This window comes from Zingiber officinale, chromosome 8A, assembly GCF_018446385.1.
Source record: "Zingiber officinale cultivar Zhangliang chromosome 8A, Zo_v1.1, whole genome shotgun sequence".
Taxonomy (NCBI): domain Eukaryota; kingdom Viridiplantae; phylum Streptophyta; class Magnoliopsida; order Zingiberales; family Zingiberaceae; genus Zingiber; species Zingiber officinale.
In genome coordinates, this window is record NC_056000.1 from 28,145,445 (window position 1) to 28,166,711 (window position 21,267).

Genomic DNA, 21,267 nt, shown 5'->3' on the forward strand with positions numbered 1-21,267 from the left:
AAAGAATATTTTACTTATCCCAAGCTTCATACATCGGAAAACAAATACTCCGGCTGAAGTAAGGGTATGGTTGTCGCTATTCATATGTGGAGGATATAGATGAACAAATACTCCGGCTATATGAATAGCGACAAGCGGTACATCAAAGAGCTCAAAGTTCTTTTGGTAAAACATAGAGGAGAAGGTATTTGAATCGGGATCATGAAGTTGGGCATGCTCATCTTTTCAATGATTACTTCTCTGATGAGTCAGTATATCCTGATGATATATTTCGACGTCAATTCTGAATGCAAAGAGGGTTATTCCTTCGTATAGTCGATGCCTTAAAAAATCATTTAAAACATTTTTGATGGAAGGTCGATGCAATAGGGAAAAAAGGTTTGTACTTTGTTTCCACTTTAGAAATGCATGGCGTGTTATAGTTGAGAGGTATCCTAAGGCAATCGCCTTATGGTTTTACTATTTATTTCGATAAATATAGATTTACTATCTGAGTATACTTTACTTATGTGTTTGAATAGTCTTAAACTCATTTACTGAATGTCCATAATACGACTCATAGTATGAGAGGACTTATAATTGAATCACAACTAGTGAGAGTCTCTATATGTGTTATTATGAAAGCATTGAAATATTCCCTAGCAAATGAATTGATGCATTCAGACATCATCGATTCTGTGAGACTAGCATGGTTTATACTCCTTGGTCTACCCAAGCAACTGTTACTCACTAGCTGGAGACATTGAGATGTCAAGAGTTAAATGTGGATGTTGATTATGGTAACTAGTTCATTGGAGTGGCATGCTGTAAGACTTCATATGGTTATCTACATATATGCATATATCTGTGAAGCACTTATTATAGCTTGAATGCAAGTTTCCTTCGACTTGAGGTATTCATGTTACCTTGGTGATGGAGGCTTATATTTTGATATCTTAAGAAAATCATCTCCTTGGAGATGTGAACCCGAGATGATTACGTAAAAGTTAAAGTTTAGGAAGGTATTTGGATAGCCCATAGAGGATTTACCTCTCCTTACAAAGAGACGTATACCCTATGACCACTTATCAGAATTATTACTCAAAGTTTTTGCAAAGTATCACATGTTAAGAGTTTGAGACTCTTAGACACATATAAGAGTAATTTGAATCCACAGGACGAGGAAATATTACTTGAGTTAGATGTGACGTAATCAGTCTAGTGGGGATAGACACATAGACCATGTCTTGAACTAAGTGAGTATAAGATGAGTGAAAGGAATAAGGCACGACTCACTGAAGCTGCTGCAGGGTTCAAAACTAATTTTGAAATCAACTGTGATTTTCTGATTAATCGGGGATCATGATGTACTACTAGGTGTCACTCATGATCATGCTATAATTAAATAATTAATTATAGACGATCAAGATAAACCAAGAACTTATTGGATCACATGTACAAAGAGTATCTAAAAGATATAAAACAAGTTTGAGAATTCAATTTTCAAATCAAGAGATAAAATATTTGATTGGATCAATCAAAGGGAAAATATGAAAGATATTTATCAGAATGAAATAGCCGATGAGTTATATCTCTTATGGAAGAGTTAGACTCTATTTGGTTTAGCCATAAACTAAATTGGTTTGGTTGTGAACCAAACCAAAAGGTTAATAGGCCAAATTTTGGGCTGAATTTAGACTTTCTAATTTAACTCATCCAATATATATATATATATATATATATATACACACACACACTAGCCTCCCTCTCTCTCCTCTCCTCTCTCTTGCTGCCCACCTCAAGCCAAGATGAAGAAATTCTTCTTCCTCAAGCTTTCGTTTCTTCTTCCTTCTCTTAGATCGCATCGTCTTAATGCTTGGCTAATACCAATTGGAGGCGAACCTTGTTTCTCACCGAAGTTATCTTGAAGATCTCAGCATGGATACAAACAGAGGCGAGGTTCATGGACGTCGCTAAAATTGATGTCCTTTTCTCAACGCATCATCTGTAAGGTACGCTTAGAATAATTATTATGTTTAAATTTTTATTTTACGATTATGTCTGTGTGAGTTACATCTTGCATGCGTGTGGTGTGTGTTGTAATACAATAGTTTTATTATTATATTTTTTGCTTCCACTGCATGTTTTACGAAACGTGTTAAGCATACACTGCATCAAGCATATCGAAACACGATGCACTATCCATTAATTGGCGTATGGAGTTCCTGTTGATCATTACGATGAGTACCTATTAATTGTAGAAATAACTATTATCCAATGCTTATTCAACTTCTGTCTATGTGTATTTGAAGTGTTTGGGGCCCAATATTTGAGAAGACAAGATGTTGCTGATATCCAATACTTACTTGAAATGCATGAGCAGAGACACAACTTCCTTGGTATGTTGGGTATTCTTGATTGTATGCATTGATAATGGAAAAAATGCTTCATCTCTTAGAAAGACCAATTTACTCGGGGAGATCATAGCATCTCAATAATTGTACTTGAAGCAATGACTTATGGATATAACACGCCTTTTTTGGGATTGCAGGGTCGCATAATGATATTAACGTGTTTAATAAATCATCTTTATTTAACAACGTCTTATAAGGAAATACACCTGAGGTTAATTTTACGGTTAACAATACACAATATACAAAAAGATACTATTTGATCGATGGGATCTATTCAAAATAGACTACTTTCATCGAGAGCTTTCTATACCCCCAGGATCCCAAAAGAAAAATGTTTAAGGAATGATTAGAGGTCGTGAGAAAGGATGTCGAGCGGGCATTTGAGGTCCTCAAATCTTGATGGCCAATGATCAGAGATCCAAGATGATTTTGGTACAAGGATAATTTGAAGGACATCGTGTATACATATATTATTTTGCACAATATGATTATCTTACTATTTTATTAAGAATATAGACAATTTACTAACTAAATTTGGTGAAGCCTACAATGAAATTACGTTGATGTCTTTTTCTATTCATATCGAAAATAATTTTAAGATTTATTAGTAATTTCCATAAATGCATCTGGTCCTGTCTGAAATCTGCGATCAATCAGGGATTTAGAGTTCAAGACTCAAATGTGGTGTATTATTGAGAATTTTTTTCATTAATCAATCAGGAATCTAGAGTTCGAGACTCAGTTGTAGTGTAATATTGAGAATTTTTTTATTAATCAATTAGGAATTTAGAGTTCAATACTCAGTTGCAGTGTATTATTGAGAATATTTCTCATTAATCAATTAAAAATCTAGAGTTCGAGACTCAGCTGCGACGTCTTATTGGAAAATTTTCTCATTATCAATTAGAGATTTAGATTTTGAAACTCAGCTACGATGTATTATTGAAAAGAGCAATGATACACACAAGGAAAAATCTCAAAGAAATGCTTAAGGATAGGCACATAAAATCATGGTCTGCCATTTCACTTTTTGTGTGTCTCATTATTTTATGTGTTTATCCTTGGATATTTTCTTAAGATTATTTTCTTAAACATATCATTTTTCTATTAAAATTTTTTCTCATTAATCAATTAAGAAATTAGAATATCTTTAGTTCCACATCTTAGGATTGAACATGCTACGAGCAGATAACCTTTTATAAATATCTTGGGCTTATGATGTTAGAAAACATACCTTTTTTCTATTTTTGGCTAAGATACGTATGATATATCAAATTATTTTTTTATAAGGATGAGTCTAATTTAATTAACTGTATCATCAATTTCGAGCCGACTTGATTGAGCATATATGGACACGCTTCAATTATAATTTATTAATTATAATATATTTAATTTGTCTTATAACATATTATGTTATGTTATATTTAATTATTATACTTAATTAATTTATGAAAAAGTATGGTAATGCGGTGATAAGAAGGGTCATGTGACGCGGTGATAAGAAGGGGTCCATCTTGGAAAAGGTTTTCGCCATAATGAAGGTCAAAGTCAAGGCAGTCAATGCCCCACTATCACTGACCGGGTGGGTGTGTGGTTCGTCCGACCAAGACATGAAAGGTTCGATCCAACATCACTACTAGCTCGACCACCCACTGAGCTAAGATGCTCAAGACATGAATGAACACCAAGTGTCTGCAAAAGCGGGCCGAGCGGCTACCCCGCTTGGCCTTACATTAATGCCCATATCAGCGGAGTGGAGTCATGGTCGAGCGAACCACACGTGTTCAATGCTACTACAGCCGAGCGGCTATCCCGTTCGGTCTAGGTACAAGTGCAGCAACCAGACAGTGGAAGTATCGGCTGAGCGGCTACCCTGCTCGGCCAAGTAGTAGATTCATCAGCTAGACAATGGACTTTAGGCGAGCGACCACCCCGCTCGGCCCAGTAATGGACGACACTGGGACATGGGACTTTCAACCGAGCGGTCATTCCATTTGGCTGAGCAATAAATACAACAGGATATCCTTCGACATCCTTTTGGGAGTTAGTGTTGTCGACGGACGACATGGTCAAACAGAATATCGTACGACGGAATCTTCCACTGTCACTTCAGAGACATATTCGACCCATTAAGATACTGTGTCAGAGACACTTTGCTGACATGTCTTTTCAGAGAAAGTTTGAGATTGCGTGCCCATTTTGAGAAGCGTGTACACACGCTACAGGAGTCCTATATAAAAGAGGATCTAGACATCAACGGAGGTATGCTTTTCTCGCGACTTCTACTGTTACGTTACAGTTCTCTTTGCATCTTGCCTCGCGGGAGACTGACTTGAACGTCGGAGGGCCATTACCGTGGACTCCTTCCCTGGCTTGGCACTGACGTTACTTGTGTTGTAGGAGGGAGTGAAGTCCATCAGAGATCAATAAGAGCGTCACATCCTTAATATCCGTCTCCCTAATTTTCGGACAGGATCATATGAGATCCATCAAATGTGATTGAAAGATTTCTTTTATAATCAAAAGATCAATGGAGGCTCTAAGACCATCTCCAACCCGCATCATCAAATTTGGTGTAATTTTCACACTAAAATGGTGCAATTTCAACACCAAATACTATTTCAACTCCAACCCATCAACACCATATCACACCAAAAAGAAATATTCTTTAGAATATTCTATTATTCTTATTAATTTTTTATATGATAATTATTATATTTAAAATTAATACTTCTTAATATTTGATATTTAAATATATTTTAAAAATATTATAAAATCACACACAATTAGGATAAAATATTTTACTATTTTATATTTAAAACATTTAATTATACTATAAATAAAGATAAAGAAAATAATAATTATTAATTAATTATATTTGATTTTATAATAATATAATAGAATTAAAAAAAATTCTCTCCATCACCAAATATAGTGATGTGAATAGTGCAACATCAAATATGGTGTTGCACTATTCACATCATCATATTTGGTGATATTTAGGGTGGGATTTGATGTATAAGTTAGAATAATTTGATATTAAATTTACATCAAATTTGATATTTTGATGATGGATTGGAGATGCCTAAGTGCAACAGGGAGTTTTTTTTTTTTTTTTTCCAAATTTGGTGGACATAATTTATTAGTGGAAACATGTCAAAACTATCGTCACACAAAAGTCCAGGTCAACGATCACACTTTTTTTTGTTCATCACGAAGAAAATGAAGGGCTACAGCCCGCGAGATTTCGTAGAACACTTGGCGTCCTCTTTTAAGGCGTCCTCCGCCTTCATCTCGATCCCAACTTCTTCTTCACCTGCAATTTTGATCAAATCTTCGAAAATGGCGAAGCTTTCGTGGAGGTCTCTGCTCCCCAGCTGCTACCGCAATGGCGCGGAGGAGAAGCAGCAGAAGAATAACAGGTCCGCCCCCCAGCCGATATCCTTCCCGCGGCTGGCCTGGTCCGACCTCAGCAGCTCCGGCGGCGTCCTCTCGCCGGAGGACCTCTCTACGTCCCTCCCGGGGTCCAACCTGCACATCTTCACGCTGGGAGAGCTGCGCGCGGCCACGCAGGGGTTCTCCGCCGCCAACTTCCTCGGCGCAGGCGGCTTCGGGCCCGTGTTCAAGGGCTTCCTCGATGACCGGGCGCAGACAGTGGCCGTGAAGCTCCTCGACTTGGACGGTGCGCAGGGGCACAAGGAATGGCTGGTGAGCGAATCCAATTCTTATAATTAACCCAAAATTACTTTCTTTCTTTAACGATCGAGATTAATTATGTGCGTGTGTTTTTGTTCGATTCCAGGTGATCGATCGAAGGCTGAAGTGATCTTTCTCGGGCAGTTGAGGCACGAGCGTCTGGTGAAGCTGATCGGATACTGCTTCGAGGACGACCAGAGACTGCTGGTGTACGAGTTCATGGCCAAAGGCAGCTTGGAGAACCACCTGTTCCAGAGTATGCATGCTCTGTTTTTTCCCCTCTTTTAATTTCTCACTCAATTTTCTTACCTTAATTCCCTTGATAACGATATTTTTGGTAGGTTATAGCGCGGCCTTGCCATGGTCAACGAGGTTAAAGATCGCCATTGGAGCAGCTCAGGGTTTGACCTTTCTCCATGACATCGAGAAGCCAGTGATCTACAGGGACTTCAAAACCTCAAATATTCTATTGGACTCGGTAAGAATATATACACTTTCTCAGAATTGTCTGCTCTTTTTATCGATCACGAGGAAAGTTGTTACCTTAAGGAATTAGTCAACGTTTGCAACTTAATTAAGGATTACAACGCAAAGCTGTCAGACTTTGGACTGGCGAAGGATGGACCTGAAGGAGACGAGAGCCATGTCTCGACCAGAGTGATGGGCACTGAAGGATACGCTGCACCGGAATACATTATGACCGGTAACATAATTCTTTTAATTTGGGGCCGGGGATTAATTCGAGTTTCCTTTAATTAGCATCTAACGATACCATCGCCTTATTCAGGCCACCTTACGGCGATGAGCGACGTGTACTGCTTCGGGGTGGTGCTGCTGGAGCTGCTGGCAGGTCGGCGATCGATCGACAAGAGCCGGCCGCTGAAGGAGCGCAACCTGGTGGAGTGGGCGAGGCCTTACTTGAGCAACGCGAGTCGACTGCACCGGATCATGGACGCGAGACTCGACGGGCAGTACTCGCTGCGAGGTGCAGAAAAGGTGGCCTCGGTGGCGCACCAATGCCTGAGCCGGCGACCGAAGTCTAGGCCGGTCATGTCCGCCGTCGTCAAGATGCTGGAGCCTCTCTTGGACTTGGACAGCACGGCGGCAGTGGCGCCGTTTGTGTACGTCGTGCCGACGGATGGCACGACGGATGAGAAGGACGACGACTGCGAGAAGGAATTGGCAAAAAATGAAGCCGAAAAGGATGAGCCGCAACATCGCCACCGTCATCGTCACCAACACCATCCTCGCCGCCGCCGCCACCGCCACCGCCACCGCCACCACGACAACGATCAGGATGACGATCATATGCACGAGGTGAACTCCCCGAGAGCAGGGGATCTGCATGAACAAGGTGGTTCATGAATTGAGCATGCTAAATCCTTTGATGTCTACAATGTGTTTAGATCATTTGTTTTTTGATATATGGACACGACGCATACATTCATATTCTTGTGAATAAAAATGGATTATTCTTCCACAATTTGATACCTAAAATGCTCTTCTGACCAAAGAAGTTTCCTTTGAATAGTGATCCTGAAAGCTGAGAAGACGAATCTGTCGGAATGACGTATCTGAAGGGTTGACCGCATCCTCTTGATTCGGTGGTGATCTGTCCGCTGCGTTGACCAGATCGTCAGAAGTCCTCCTCCGGTCAACTGTACCTGTATCCAGCGATCGGGTTCCCGCGGTCTCTGGTACCTCGGTGCTCGAGGCGAATCCCACAGACGTATAAGTAACCGCATAATAGTATAGCAATAAAATGAACAGATACCGAGTACGAGAACTTACCCTGGCCCAGGGGGCGCCCTCGGATGGATGGATGAACTGATTGGGATACTGACCGAGTCGCCACGGCTCTGAATAGTAGATATATGTCCGCCCAGTGAGTAGTTGGCTCCAGTGGCTTGGAGCCTGACACGATATGGATCCGTAGGATGATGCACTGTCCGACTACAATCTCGGCTCGCAGGCCGGAATACAACAGCGGCACGAAGGCCGAATACACTCTCGGCTCGCAGGCCGGCATACAGACATAGTACGATACCTGAACGGCGGCTGCTCGGAGGGTGGCGGCGAACTACCGCACGGATGATGGCGGTGGACTGCTGCCAGGAGGCAGTACCCGCTGTAGTCGTCGGCAACGGCCACTAGAAGTGCCGGCAGCGGTGGAGGAGGTGTCTGGGACTACTGGAGACGCCGACGATGTCTATGATAGTCGCCGGAAGTAGTAGTGACGGCGGGGGAAGCCGGCTGCAACTGGAGGAGGCGGTGCTAGCTGGCAGCAGCGGCACCTGTCGCTGGGGGTGGAGGCATGGAGAACTCACTGTGATGCTTGTCGGTGGAACGCTGCTTGCGCGAAGAAAAGAAGAGGAGATGGCGGCCAGCGACCGGTTCCGGCGAAGAAGGAACAGACGATGTTGTCGGTTAGGGCGCGATGGCATGGAGCCACGGCTCGGTGGCGGCGGAAACGCGAGATGCGCCGGCAACAACGGCGAGAGGCCACGATGTCGAGAGAGAAGGGAGGAGGTGGCTCGAAGATGATCGTCGCCAGCGGCCTCCTCCGATGTCGTTGAAGATGGATCAAGAAGAAGCTCTTTTTTCTCCTTTATGTGGCGGCGGCAGAACCACCAAAAACCCCTTCTCCTCTGTCGCTGGCGACGGATCCCCCCCTCCTCTCTTTTTCTCCCCGTGCTTGCCTTAATCACCAAAAGAAAACCCTAAATGTCCAATTACAAAAATGCCCTTCTTCTTTCTCTTAATTGCCTTTGACCCTCTCACATATCCGGATCACAAGCCTCCCCTTCAAGTCTAGTCGAATGAGGTGCGAGTCCGACTGACTAGACAATACATCACAAAGGCTGACTCACTCTCGATAACCGTATCAAATCACCAAACCCCTAGCGTAATGTCATGCGCGTGTTCGCATGAGAAGACAACGATGCTAAGCGGACCAAGTCGAGCGTGCGACCTAGCTCAAGAGTGTGGCCGGACGGACGGTCAAGCGATACCGATCGGATAACTGCGAGAGTACTGACCGAGCAGCCCACATAATGCCGAACGAGCGATCGTGGAATGTCGGCCTGGCAATCGAGTAGTACTAAATGGAATGATGCTGAGTGGCCGCATCACTCGTGAGTCGATCGTAAGTGTAGCCCGTGAATCGAAGGCGCATGGAGGCGAAAGTCACGAGCCGAACGGGCGCATAGCCTATATTCTGGTTTGAAATCAGTAGAAATACTCTTTGTTCGCGACCATCGGAGATAGCTCGGCCCCGGTCGGGGGAGATAAGAGGTACGATATGCTGATAAGCTGGCTCGAGGCCAGTGATAATCGCTCGACCCCGAACGGGGGAGATAAAATATCTGAAGCTGGTCCGAGACCAGTGCCGACCGCTCGACCCCGAACGGGGGAGATAGAATATCTGAAGCTGGTCTTCGACCCCGAACGGGGGAGATGAAATAACTGATGCGCTCAACCCCGAACGGGGGAGATAGAATATCTGATAAACTAGTCCATGTAGCGGTCTTCAAGCCGGGGTTTTTATAGTCGTTGGTTCGACTCTACGGTTTAACGTCTGGGCTAGACGGTCTTCAAGCCGGGGTTTTTATAGTCGCCGATTCGACTCTACGGTTTAACGTCTGGGCTAGACGGTCTTCAAGCCGGGGTTTTTATAGTCGCCGGTTCGACTCTACAGTTTAACGTCTGGGCTAGACGGTTTTCAAGCCGGGGTTTTTATAGTCGCCGATTCGACTCTACGGTTTAACGTCTGGGCTAGACGGTCTTCAAGCCGGGGTTTTTATAGTCGCCGGTTCGACTCTACAGTTTAACGTCTGGGCTAGACGGCCCTGAGGGCTAATTCAAACCCGGCCGATCGGCTCGGGGGTCTTCACCATTGAGCCCGTGGCAGCCACGGGCTCGCATATAATCCTCCCGGCCGATCGGCTCGGGGGTCTTCACCATTGAGCCCGTGGCAGCCACGGGCTCGTATATAATCCTCCCGGCCGATCGGCTCGGGGGTCTTCTCCATCGAGCCTGTGGCTCGTATATAATCCTCCCGGCCGATCGGCTCGGGGGTCTTCTCCATCGAGCCTGTGGCTCGTATATAATCCTCCCGGCCGATCGGCTCGGGGGTCTTCGCCATCGAGCCTGTGGCTCGTATATAATCCTCCCGGCCGATCGGCTCGGGGGTCTTCGCCATCGAGCCTGTGGCTCGTATATAATCCGCCCGGCCGATCGGCTCGGGGGTCTTCTCCATCGAGCCCGTGGCAGCCACGGGCTCGTATATAATCCTCCCGGCCGATCGGCTCGGGGGTCTTCTCCATCGAGCCTGTGGCTCGTATATAATCCGCCCGGCCGATTGGCTCGGGGGTCTTCGCCATCGAGCGTGTGGCTCGTATATAATCCGCCCGACCGATCGGCTCGGGGGTCTTCGCCATCGAGCGTGTGGCTCGTATATAATCCGTCCGACCGATCGGCTCGGGGGGTCTTCTCTATCGAGCCCGTGGTAGCCACGGGCTCGTATATAATCCTCCCTGCCGATCGGCTCGGGGGTCTTCTCCATCGAGCCTGTGGCTCGTATATAATCCGCTCGGTCGATCGGCTCGGGGGTCTTCGTCCTCGTGGGACTAATACAGATCATATAACTAAGCGAGAACAGATAACGGAAAAACTGACCTAGGTCATGAGAATGGCAGAACTCTCCGGCGTCGTCCATCTTCACGTTCCAGATCAGGCGCGTTCCCACAGACGACGCCAATTTGATCCTGTCTGGAAGCTGAGAAGACGAACCTGCCGGTATGACGTGTCTGGAGGGTTGACCGCATCCTCTTGACCCGGTGGTGAGCTGTCCTCTACGTTGACCAGATCGTCAGAAGTCCTCCTCCGGTCAACTGTACCTGTATCCAGCGACCGGGTTTCCCCGGTCTCTGGTACCTCGGTGCTCGAGGCGAATCCCACAGACGTATAAGTAACCGCATAATAGTATAGCAATAAAATGAACAGATACCGAGTACGAGAACTTACCCTGGCCCAGGGGGGCGCCCTCGGATGGATGGATGAACTGATTGGGATACTGACCGAGTCGCCACGACTCTGAATAGTAGATATATGTCCGCCCAGTGAGTAGTTGGCTCCAGTGGCTTGGAGCCTGACGCGATATGGATCCGTAGGATGACGCACTGTCCGACTACAATCTCGGCTCGCAGGCCGGAATACAACAGCGGCACGAAGGCCGAATACACTCTCGGCTCGCAGGCCGGCATACATACATAGTACGATACCTGAACGGCGGCTGCTCGGAGGGTGGCGGCGAACTACCGCACGGATGATGGCGGTGGACTGCTGTTAGGAGGCAGTACCCGCTGTAGTCGTCGGCAACGGCCACTAGAAGTGCCGGCAGCGGTGGAGGAGGTGTCTGGGACTACTGGAGACGCCGACGGTGTCTATGATAGTCGCCGGAAGTAGTAGTGATGGTGGGGGAAGCCGGCTGCAACTGGAGGAGGCGGTGCTAGCCGGCAGCAGCGGCACCTGTCGCTGGGGGTGGAGGCATGGAGAACTCACTGTGATGCTTGTCGGCGGAACGCTGCTTGCGCGAGGAAAAGAAGAGGAGATGGCGGCCCGCGACCGGTTCCGGCGAAGAAGGAACAGACGATGCTGTCGGTTAGGGCGCGATGGCATGGAGCCACGGCTCGGTGGCGGCGGAAACGCGAGATGCGCCGGCAACAACGGCGAGAGGCCACGATGTCGAGAGAGAAGGGAGGAGGTGGCTCGAAGATGATCGTCGCCGGCGGCCTCCTCCGATGTCGTTGAAGATGGATCAAGAAGAAGCTCTTTTTTCTCCTTTATGTGGCGGCGGCAGAACCACCAAAAACCCCTTCTCCTCTGTCGCTGGCGGCGGATCCCCCCCTCCTCTCTTTTTCTCCCCGTGCTTGCCTTAATCACCAAAAGAAAACCCTAAATGCCCAATTACAAAAATACCCTTCTTCCTTCTCTTAATTGCCTTTGACCCTCTCACATATCCGGATCAAATAGTATAATCATCTTAATCAAAGGCGATTTCAAGTTCAAAATTGCTAGAAGGTGTAGCGTAGAAAATAGAAAAGTAATATCAAATTATGAATAACTTATTATTTTATTATTATTTTTTTAAAAAAAATGTTCTTTTAATAGTATGGATAATTAAGAGAGCTCTTCTAAATTTAGGTCATTCTTTTAATATCGACAAATGAACAAATATAAATTTATTATTATTATTTGGGAAATAAAGATTTTTACAAACTTGCAATTTTAAAATGTTTTATTATTTTAAAGCATAAACTAGTTTATATATCAGCTTTCTATCTTAAAAATTATAAATTGATATTCCTAGCTGTCAAAAATAATATTGATTAAAATATAGAGAAGTCCAATATTATTATATCAAACAATATATGTAGTTTGAGTGTTTTAGACTTAAAGCAAAATATTTCTCAATGATTTTTTTATTGTAGTTAATTTGAAAAAAAATGTCATTTGAAAAATGACATGGGTATTTTTTTTACACTTTACAAAAGCATCCTGCACCATTTTTTAATATAATAATAGTTAATTTAAGTTTCCTTAGTTTGTGTCAAAGTTAATTTTAGTTAATTTAAGTATTAATAATATATTTAGGAAGGGTATGAATATCTAATCCTTCGACAGATATAGAAAAGAAGATGAAAGTTGAATATCTCATAGAGATAGGGATGAAAAGGGATATAATAAATGGTGTTAAGAACGAAGGATATCATCATCCCTAGTGTTGCTCATTTTTATTCACACACTACTAGTTCCTCTTCATCCATTGCTCTTCTTCACTCATCTATTTCTTCTCTTTGTCTTCTTGTCTCTCCTCTTCTTAATTACCTAGTTAATCTGTCTTATATTGCAACTAATTACAAGAATGGAACTAAATATGTCACTTAGAATGCTTCCTTCATTAATTTGCATTCCTATTTTATTTTATTTCATTTCATTTAATAAGTACCAAATCCCGCCTAAGAGTAAATTTGAGATTTTATATTAATTGCGTGTTTTGATTATATTTAATTATAAGGTTGTGTTTTATTAATTTGCGCTAAAAAACCTTATCTTTGTTCTAACATGATCTACGTAAATTAGAATATTTATTGAGGATGTCATGCGTGTTTAATATTTTCAAAGGGTAAATATTATTATTTCTTGTAAAAAGAAATCTAACAAATAAAAATAAAAAGTCCTACCCAATTCCATTTTCAGTGCATACACATAAGAAAAATCAATTTAATTTTATATATGGAGATGCAGAATATGGAACCCATCCGGTGCAAGAGAGTGCTCTACCATTTGAGCTACATTCCCAACCTAAATATATTTTGCTGCTTATTTAATTTTATATTTAATTAATCTTTTACTATATATATAGCCAAAGAAATTATATTTGATAAAATTGTAGATTTTCTTAATCAATTTTATTTTTCGACAAACATGCGTTAAATAAGTAAGTGAACTAAGTCCAAATGAGTAAAAAATGAATCAATTGACTAGTGAGGTAAATTAAAATAATTAAATAGTGTAGGTGGATGAGATGAAATAGACAACTTGAGATTTAACTAAGTTAAATAGGACTACCACTCAAAAGTTTGTTGAGTAAATTAATCACTACAAACATTTATAAATAATTTTCTTATTAAATAGTAATTATTGTCATGGGAATTCATCACTATGGCTAAAATATTTTTTTTTTGCCTTTACTTTCATCCATGCAAATTTAACAAGGAGACTAAAGACATTCTTTTGTTAAATGACCACTCAAAGGTCATTAAACTTAGGAGTTGAATCCTACCTCAATTTAGGATGTCGAGTCTTTCATTTAGCCTTCAAATGTTGGAATACGACATTCCACTTTGACTAACATCCATTAGCCATCTCTTTTTTTTCCCCTTGCTCATTAGTGGATCAATTTAGTGGCCACTCCAATATGAATTTAGATTCCTTCTCTTAGTAAATGCGATAACATAGTAGTACTATATCGACTCACTCAAAAAGTCGTAATTATTAGTGGCGGAGATTGCAAAATTTAGTATTTTAATTTATCGAAGTGCTTGTAAAGATATTCAAACTCTAGCTCAAGAAGAGTCCATAAGAGTTAACTTGTCTCTCTAGCCCTCAATAGAAAAGTTCAATTTATTGATGCCTTTTTTATTTTTTATAAAATTAATTTAGAGTTTTTTAATTTATTTTTTTCACCTTATTGTCATGCTTACGTCATTTTAATTCACATAGCATTATAATTTAATTTCAACTAATCACATTATTAAAACCTCCTCCAATCATCTCCCTCGCTCGTCTTAAACGCACCAAAAAATGATGGATTTGATCTCACCTAATGACTTATTATCGTGTCACGTAATCCGCTTTAGTGATCTCACGCCCAAAACGAAGATACCGCGGTATATTTGATTATAACAGGACAACACCGTTACAAACTAAGCAGGATCTGCTGTCTAGGATTGGCACGCTTGGCTGACACGTGGATCGAAGAAAGTGGTTTTTTCATTTTTGCCGTGAAGAGTGTGGGTTTTGTCGGGATTGTGTTTTGTATGGAACAGGCGATGAGGCTGCAGTTATAAGTTGGAACAGATCGGGAGGATGCCGTTAAACAAGATATAAAATAAGAGGTTTATTTCAGCGTTAAATTAAATATATTAGATCGCTGCCTCGCTTTGTTCTCTGTACTCGTTGCAGCGGCGAGGTTGCCTATGCTACAGGAAAGCAGTAGCGGCGACTGACACATCTCCTCCGATTTCTTCTTGATTTCTTTGTCAATCCTTTTTGGTTTTTCTGATGAATTCTTGAAGTGGTTGTTGTTGTGGATTGTGATTTGTACTCGAGTTGCTTCCTTTTGGCGTGATTTTTTCGGGGGGATTTGACGCGGAGCTGGCGAACGAAAGCGTTGGATCGGCGTTTTCAGGGTAAGAAATGCTCGTCACAGCCGGCGGAGGCTCAGGCCTTGTGATCGTTGGTGCGGCATAGAATGCGGCGGTTCGCTGATGAGGACGGCGGTGGAGACGGCGGGGATGCGGTGGGTGAGGAGGCAGAGTGGCTACTGGCTCAGAGTGGGAGCAGATCTCATGGCGCAGGTGGCAGGATAGGGGTCCCAACTATCGGTCCTGATGACGGCGAGGCGGCGTTGGAGAAGGCGCTGGCCAATGGGGACCTTTATACTGGGGAGTTCTCCGGGAACGCCCCAAATGGTGTAGGGAAGTACCTGTGGTCAGATGGTTGTATGTATGAAGGGGAGTGGCGGAGGGGGAAAGCCTCTGGGAAGGGGAAGTTCTCTTGGCCGTCTGGTGCCACCTACGAGGGTGATTTCCGTTCCGGGCGGATGGAGGGCTTCGGTACCTTCATCGGTGCGGACGGACATACTTACCGTGGCCAGTGGGTCGCCGACCGCAAACACGGCTTCGGCAGGAAGGCCTACGCCAACGGCGACTACTACGAGGGCTTGTGGCGGCGAAACCTCCAGGAGGGCCACGGTCGGTACGTGTGGCGGAACGGCAACCAGTACGTCGGCGAGTGGAAGGCTGGCGTCATTAACGGCCGAGGTGCCCTCATCTGGGCTAACGGTAAGCGGTATGACGGCCACTTGGAGAACTGCGTCCCCAGCGGCAGCGGCGTCTTCACTTGGCCTAACGGCAGCTGCTATTTTGGTACCTGGAGCAGCAGCGAAGGCGTACCCCTCAACGGGACGTTCTATCCCGCGCCCAGGACAGCTCGGAAGGAGACTGCTAGAAAGACGAACTCCTTGTCTCAGTTGGACGATATGCCGGTCAAACCAATGTCCCCGGTAGCAAGGAAGAGATCATCCGTTGACAATGGGGGAGCCACGAGGAGAATCTCTGTGGCAGAAAAGAGCTTCCCCAGGATTTGCATCTGGGAGTCGGACGGTGACGCCGGGGATATCACTTGCGATATCATTGACACTTTTGAGGCATCAATGCTTTACCGAGAAGGGTCATTGTTGGACCAGACAGGTGGCGCCCTCATTGCTACTGTGCAGCGGCAACAAACTCCCTGCTGTTTGGTGTTTCCGGAGGCAAAGAAGCCAGGGCACACAATATCCAAGGGGCACAAGAACTATGATTTGATGCTAAACCTTCAATTGGGGATTAGGTAGATGGTGTAAGACTTTTGCAATATGTATATGCTGGTATTGTCCTCTCAATGCTTTTGCTGAATTACTTTGTTGATTGATTTTTTGACCAGTTATTCAATTGGAAAGCCGGATTCAGCTCATTTGAGGGAACTGAAGACATCAGACTTTGATCCAATGAAGAAGTTCTGGATAAGATTTCCTCAGGAGGGATCAAAGCATACTCCGCCACACCAGTCAGTTGAGTTCCGCTGGAAGGATTACTGCCCTATGGTCTTCAGGTTTATAATTCTAAATGATCAGATCAATCATCTTTCTATTTTCACTATTTCTAACCCAATGAATGGGCACTTTGAGGTAATGAAAATATTAATTTGTAATTTGAATTGTAGCCACCTGAGGAAATTGTTTTCAGTGGATCCAGCTGACTACATGTTAGCTATTTGTGGGAATGATGCTCTGAGGGAGTTCTCTTCTCCTGGGAAGAGTGGGAGTTTTTTTTTTCTGACACAGGACGATCGCTTTATGATTAAAACAGTAAAAAAATCTGAAGTGAAGGTTAGTTATTTATTACCCCTCCACTTGGAATTTAATTATGGAAATCATTGATTGTTTAGGAGTGCTACTTATGAATTATGATATTGATATACTACTAGTTTAAGACCTGTTCTGCTATTCATTCTGCAAGCACTTTCTTCTTTTATAATCTGTACATCAATTACTTGATTAGTTTGACAACTTAAGGCTGTAATTGATTGTTATTTCTAGAATAAATTACCTTGATGCTAATTGTTTAAGTTGCTCTGCAATACATGTTCAGGTACTGATTAAGATGTTGCCTAGTTATTACCGTCATGTATGTCAGTATTCAAACTCATTAGTGACCAGATTCTATGGTGTGCACTGCATTAAACCAAATGGTGGTCAGAAGGTATTAAAATATTAAGCATAAGCTTGTGTGATTTGCGTGGTATTTTTGAACAGATCGCTATATGTATTTTTGAACAGATTGCTATATGTATCACTTGCTATCTAATTTTATGCATGTATTCTGGGACCAGGTGCGATTCGTTGTCATGGGTAATTTGTTCTGCTCAGAATATCGCATACATAGAAGATTTGACTTAAAAGGTTCATCATATGGACGCACAACTGAGAAGGCCGAGGAACAAATTGATGAGACGATAACCCTCAAGGATCTTGATCTGAACTTTGTATTTTGCCTCCATACATCTTGGTACACAGAGCTCCTTAAGTAAGTTCACATTCTAATTCTTGGAAGTTTATTGGTTTTGTCAAGTTTGTTCTCCTTTGATCTGATAGAATTAATAACTTAGACAAATCAAACGAGACTGTGAGTTCTTAGAAGCTGAGGGAATTATGGATTACAGTCTCCTAGTGGGAGTTCATTTCTGTGATGATATCTCACCATGCTTTGGTTCTTCAAGTAAGTTAATAATTCAATTCAATCATGAAAAATTCATAGAGGTAGGTTGACAATGTTCTTATCATAACAAGGATGTTTTGTCAGAAATATTTGGCAAGAAAGCATCATTTAAGTGTGGGGACACCAGTTCTGACTCGGTTAGAGTGTCAACCTATCAAGATATGGATCAGATTCTTGACAGCCGGTATGTACTACTGGAGCTGAGTTTTATGTTTGTTTTCTGATTATGAAAATTTTAGCAGTAATTATTTGGAAATGCTATCTCCTCTTTGGAATTGAACAATTTCATAATGGTCATGTTTGCTATGTTTCATCCAATCTTATTCGATGAAGCATTTTTTGTTGTTGAGATTTGTTTGTGCCTCTTAATATGGCTTTGAGAATTGGATGCCTTTTTATTGTACTTGATGTTTGATGGATCCAGACACCTTTGTGAATGTGGCCTAGCTTTTCCTGGGGTAACTTGTGGAGTGATATAAACTGTCTGTATCATGAAAGATATGGTTTATTAGTTTTTACAAACATTATATTAAAGGCATTCTTTCTAAAAAGCTGTTTTTATTTACAATCTTTTGTGCTTCTAAACATTTCATTGGCAATTTGTTACCCACTAAAACTGCTGTTTTATTCAGCCACCAACTAGTATCACTTAAGAATCTGCTTTTCTTCCATGGCCATCCAACTAAATCTAGAGCTGCTTGGATTTAGTTTCTTCTCCAGACCCTACAAATATTAATTGTAATGATTTGGTTATCATCATGATGTAGCTCCACTGTCATCTACTTAGCCAACACTAGATGATAATTACTTCATTGGGTCCTAGTATTTGCTGCAAATGTAATGAAAAGAGAGCACAACATATCTTAAATATCATACCTTAAATAAATACTATTCCTTTTTGAAAATAGTGCTTTCTGTGACTTTTATATGTCAGAAATTTTAATCAGTATTTGTGATGTCTGAATATTTCTGTTATGATCAGAAAGCCACTCAGCCGTTTGGGGTCGAATATGCCAGCGATTGCCGAGCATATTACAAGAAGCGAGTCTGAGCTATTTCTGGTAGCTGGGGATGGTTTGCCCCCACTCTTTCGAAATGGCAAGCTCCATGACGTGTTTCTTTACTTTGGGATTATTGATATACTCCAGGACTATGATATCACCAAGAAGTTGGAGCATGCCTACAAATCATTGCAAGCGGACCCCAACTCCATCTCAGCAGTTGATCCAAAGCTCTACTCGAGACGATTCCAAGATTTCATAAGCAGAATCTTTGTGGAAGATGAGTGACACAGAGCATCATTCACAAAGCTTATGAGCTGCCTAATGGGAGGAAGGGCCATTGGCCTACCATGCACCTCAGCTAACAGTAATTATCAAGATGTTACATGTAGCTGCAGCTTGAAGAACACCTAAGCTGCAGTGTACTGCAAGAGGAAAACACCTTCTGATCATAGATGTGATGGAATCAATTTTAAGGCTGCCGCTACAAGGTGGTGGATCTCTTGATGAAGCTGAATTTTCTAGCTCAGCTCTGGAAAAATTCTATGTAAATGTTTATTGGAACGAGTGAGAGTTGTATTCCATTTTTTTTCTTTTATTTTCTTTTCTCTTTTCCTTCATATGAAAGAGAGATTTTTAAGCAAACTCTTGCTCGGGGCATTGAATAATAACATGTACAGTTGGTTGATGTTGAAAAATCAGATGTCATGTCTCCCATTTCTTGTTCATACGTAATCTTTGCTTTTCTTGTACTTAAAATTAAATGGTTGGAGGTGTAGCTTTTGCAGAGGATGTACAATAGCTTGCACTGAGGGCTAAATTCAGCGTTGGAGAAAGTGCAGGAGAACGACATCAAAAGGAGTGACAAAGGGAGACATGGAGTGCTGTTTCTTACCTCTTTTGCGTCTGCATTTCAATCTTATTCTAGTAATCTCTTTGTTAGATTCTTTTGAGTATGTTGATCTTTTCTGATTCTCTGCCCTTTTAATTTGTTTCAAGGTGTGACCGGACCAGCCTTTGGAATTCTTTGACTGGGGGTGAATGTTTTGCTTTCGCGGTGCAGATTCTTTTTAATCTCTCATTTTTGCTTTGTGGTCAGCAAACTTTCAGAATATGCGTATAGATGGGGTTTATTGTCAAGAATAGTTAAGAACTTCCAACGAATTCAAATTCGACTAGTTGGACTGTCAAAGAATGATAGGATGAAACAGTCAATTTGGTTTGCTTATTGAAAAATAAAAAGGTTCAAATTGAAAGCTTATACTATTTGCTAAGATTAATTTTATATAATATTTCTCAGAAAAATAATATAAGCAAACGGCAACCTCGATCTTTGCTACGGAACCACTTCAGCCATGGAGCAAAGCTGCAGAGCATATATAAGTTCGAGTAGAAGATTGACAGGCACATCGTAAGCAGTGCCTTCCTCTCTCGATCACTTTACCTTTCCCTCTGTGAGGTCAAACTCTGTGTCTGATCTATTGACGCCATACCATTACTACTTACTCCATCTTATTTATTTTATTTCCTTTTTATAATGAAACACAAGGTGATCATAGGTACAGTGAACTTACTTTTTTTTTCCCCCTTGAAACCAATTACCATAGGTACTATTACAAGACAGCTAAATATTATAATGTTCTTATTGTGTTTTATTCGTCCTGGCCCTGTAAATTAGGCTTTCCTCATTTTAGTCTTCTAAGTCCATCTTAATTTACTAAAATGCATCATTTGTTCTAAATAATAATTAATGTATAGGTACATATTCCTTATATCTAGAGGTCCAACTAGGTCAGTAAAGATCTTAGATGTTATGACCAAAGTCTTTAATTGAAAATCAGCCTTTATCCAGGTGTGAGTGATATGGATCTCATAATTATCACTCTCACTACAAGAAAATTGATAGACTTGGCTCTTGGAGCCCCGAAGATGATTATAACGAAGACTTAGAAGACTTGGATTTTACCCATAAACCAGATACTTACTATTAGGATTGCTTTAAACCCTCTTATTTAAATACTTTACTTAGTAAGAAAGACACATTAGATGCTATCATTTCTAGATTAAAAAAAATAGAAATTCTTGGTGAAAATCCCACTAAATATTGAGAAAAAGATAAAGTTTATTCTAAACTAAATATCATAAATTCAGACTTAACCATTAAATCTCAAGAATTAAAATACTCAAATTGGGAAATAGAAGAATGCAAAATACATATTACTCAACTTCTGACATTAAAAGCTACCCATAGATCAGATTCTCGACATAGAAGTCCTGCTTTTATAGTCAATAAAGGAGCTGAGCAGAAAAGAGCACAGTCTAGAATGATATTTAACTACAAAAGACTAAATGATAATTATCATGAAGACGGGTACAAAATACCAAATAAAGATCAATTAATCAATAAAATCCAAAAATTCAAATGGTACTTTAAATTTGATATGAAATCAGGATTTTGACAAGTCAAAATGCATCCAGATTCAATCCCTTGGATAACCTTTTCTTGCCCCGAAGGCCATTTTGAATGGTTAGTAATGTCTTTTGGGTTAAAAGTTGCCCCTCAAGTCTTTCAAA

The 21,267-nt window shown here is 42.0% G+C and overlaps 2 protein-coding genes across 4 annotated transcripts; both read left to right on the top strand.

Annotated features, from left to right (window-relative positions):
* Nucleotides 1-5,682: 5,682 nt before the first annotated feature.
* Nucleotides 5,683-7,469, top strand: LOC122011435 (serine/threonine-protein kinase RIPK-like). Of its 2 annotated transcripts, none has more exons than XM_042567825.1 (5): nt 5,683-6,101; nt 6,210-6,345; nt 6,431-6,567; nt 6,669-6,792; nt 6,877-7,469. In XM_042567825.1, exons 1-5 carry the CDS (start codon nt 5,736-5,738, stop codon nt 7,452-7,454), a joined length of 1,341 nt encoding a protein of 446 aa, XP_042423759.1. In that variant the 5' UTR covers nt 5,683-5,735; the 3' UTR covers nt 7,455-7,469. The 2 variants fall into 2 exon arrangements, with proteins under 2 accessions (XP_042423759.1, XP_042423760.1); XM_042567826.1 differs by having other exon boundaries at nt 6,684-6,792.
* Nucleotides 7,470-14,745: 7,276 nt separating this feature from the next.
* On the top strand, nt 14,746-19,421 carry LOC122008189 (phosphatidylinositol 4-phosphate 5-kinase 2-like). Of its 2 annotated transcripts, none has more exons than XM_042563820.1 (8): nt 14,746-16,265; nt 16,359-16,526; nt 16,638-16,803; nt 17,066-17,176; nt 17,307-17,500; nt 17,583-17,692; nt 17,777-17,876; nt 18,679-18,902. In XM_042563820.1, the coding sequence occupies exons 1-8, from the start codon at nt 15,127-15,129 to the stop codon at nt 18,755-18,757; spliced, it is 2,067 nt and encodes a 688-aa protein (XP_042419754.1). In that variant the 5' UTR covers nt 14,746-15,126; the 3' UTR covers nt 18,758-18,902. The 2 variants fall into 2 exon arrangements, with proteins under 2 accessions (XP_042419754.1, XP_042419753.1); XM_042563819.1 differs by having other exon boundaries at nt 14,747-16,265; nt 18,675-19,421.
* Nucleotides 19,422-21,267: the final 1,846 nt, after the last annotated feature.

Excerpts from the sequence above, each read along its gene's own strand:
- LOC122011435 (XM_042567825.1), top strand. The coding sequence starts at position 5,736 with ATGGCGAAGCTTTCGTGGAGGTCTCTGCTCCCCAGCTGCTACCGCAAT. Across the intron at positions 6,102-6,209 it reads AGGGGCACAAGGAATGGCTG|GCTGAAGTGATCTTTCTCGG; the intron begins GTGAGCGAATCC and ends GATCGATCGAAG. Across the intron at positions 6,568-6,668 it reads CAAATATTCTATTGGACTCG|GATTACAACGCAAAGCTGTC; the intron begins GTAAGAATATAT and ends AACTTAATTAAG.
- LOC122008189 (XM_042563819.1), top strand. The coding sequence starts at position 15,127 with ATGCGGCGGTTCGCTGATGAGGACGGCGGTGGAGACGGCGGGGATGCG. Across the intron at positions 16,804-17,065 it reads TAAAAAAATCTGAAGTGAAG|GTACTGATTAAGATGTTGCC; the intron begins GTTAGTTATTTA and ends ATACATGTTCAG. Across the intron at positions 17,877-18,674 it reads GATCAGATTCTTGACAGCCG|AAAGCCACTCAGCCGTTTGG; the intron begins GTATGTACTACT and ends TGTTATGATCAG.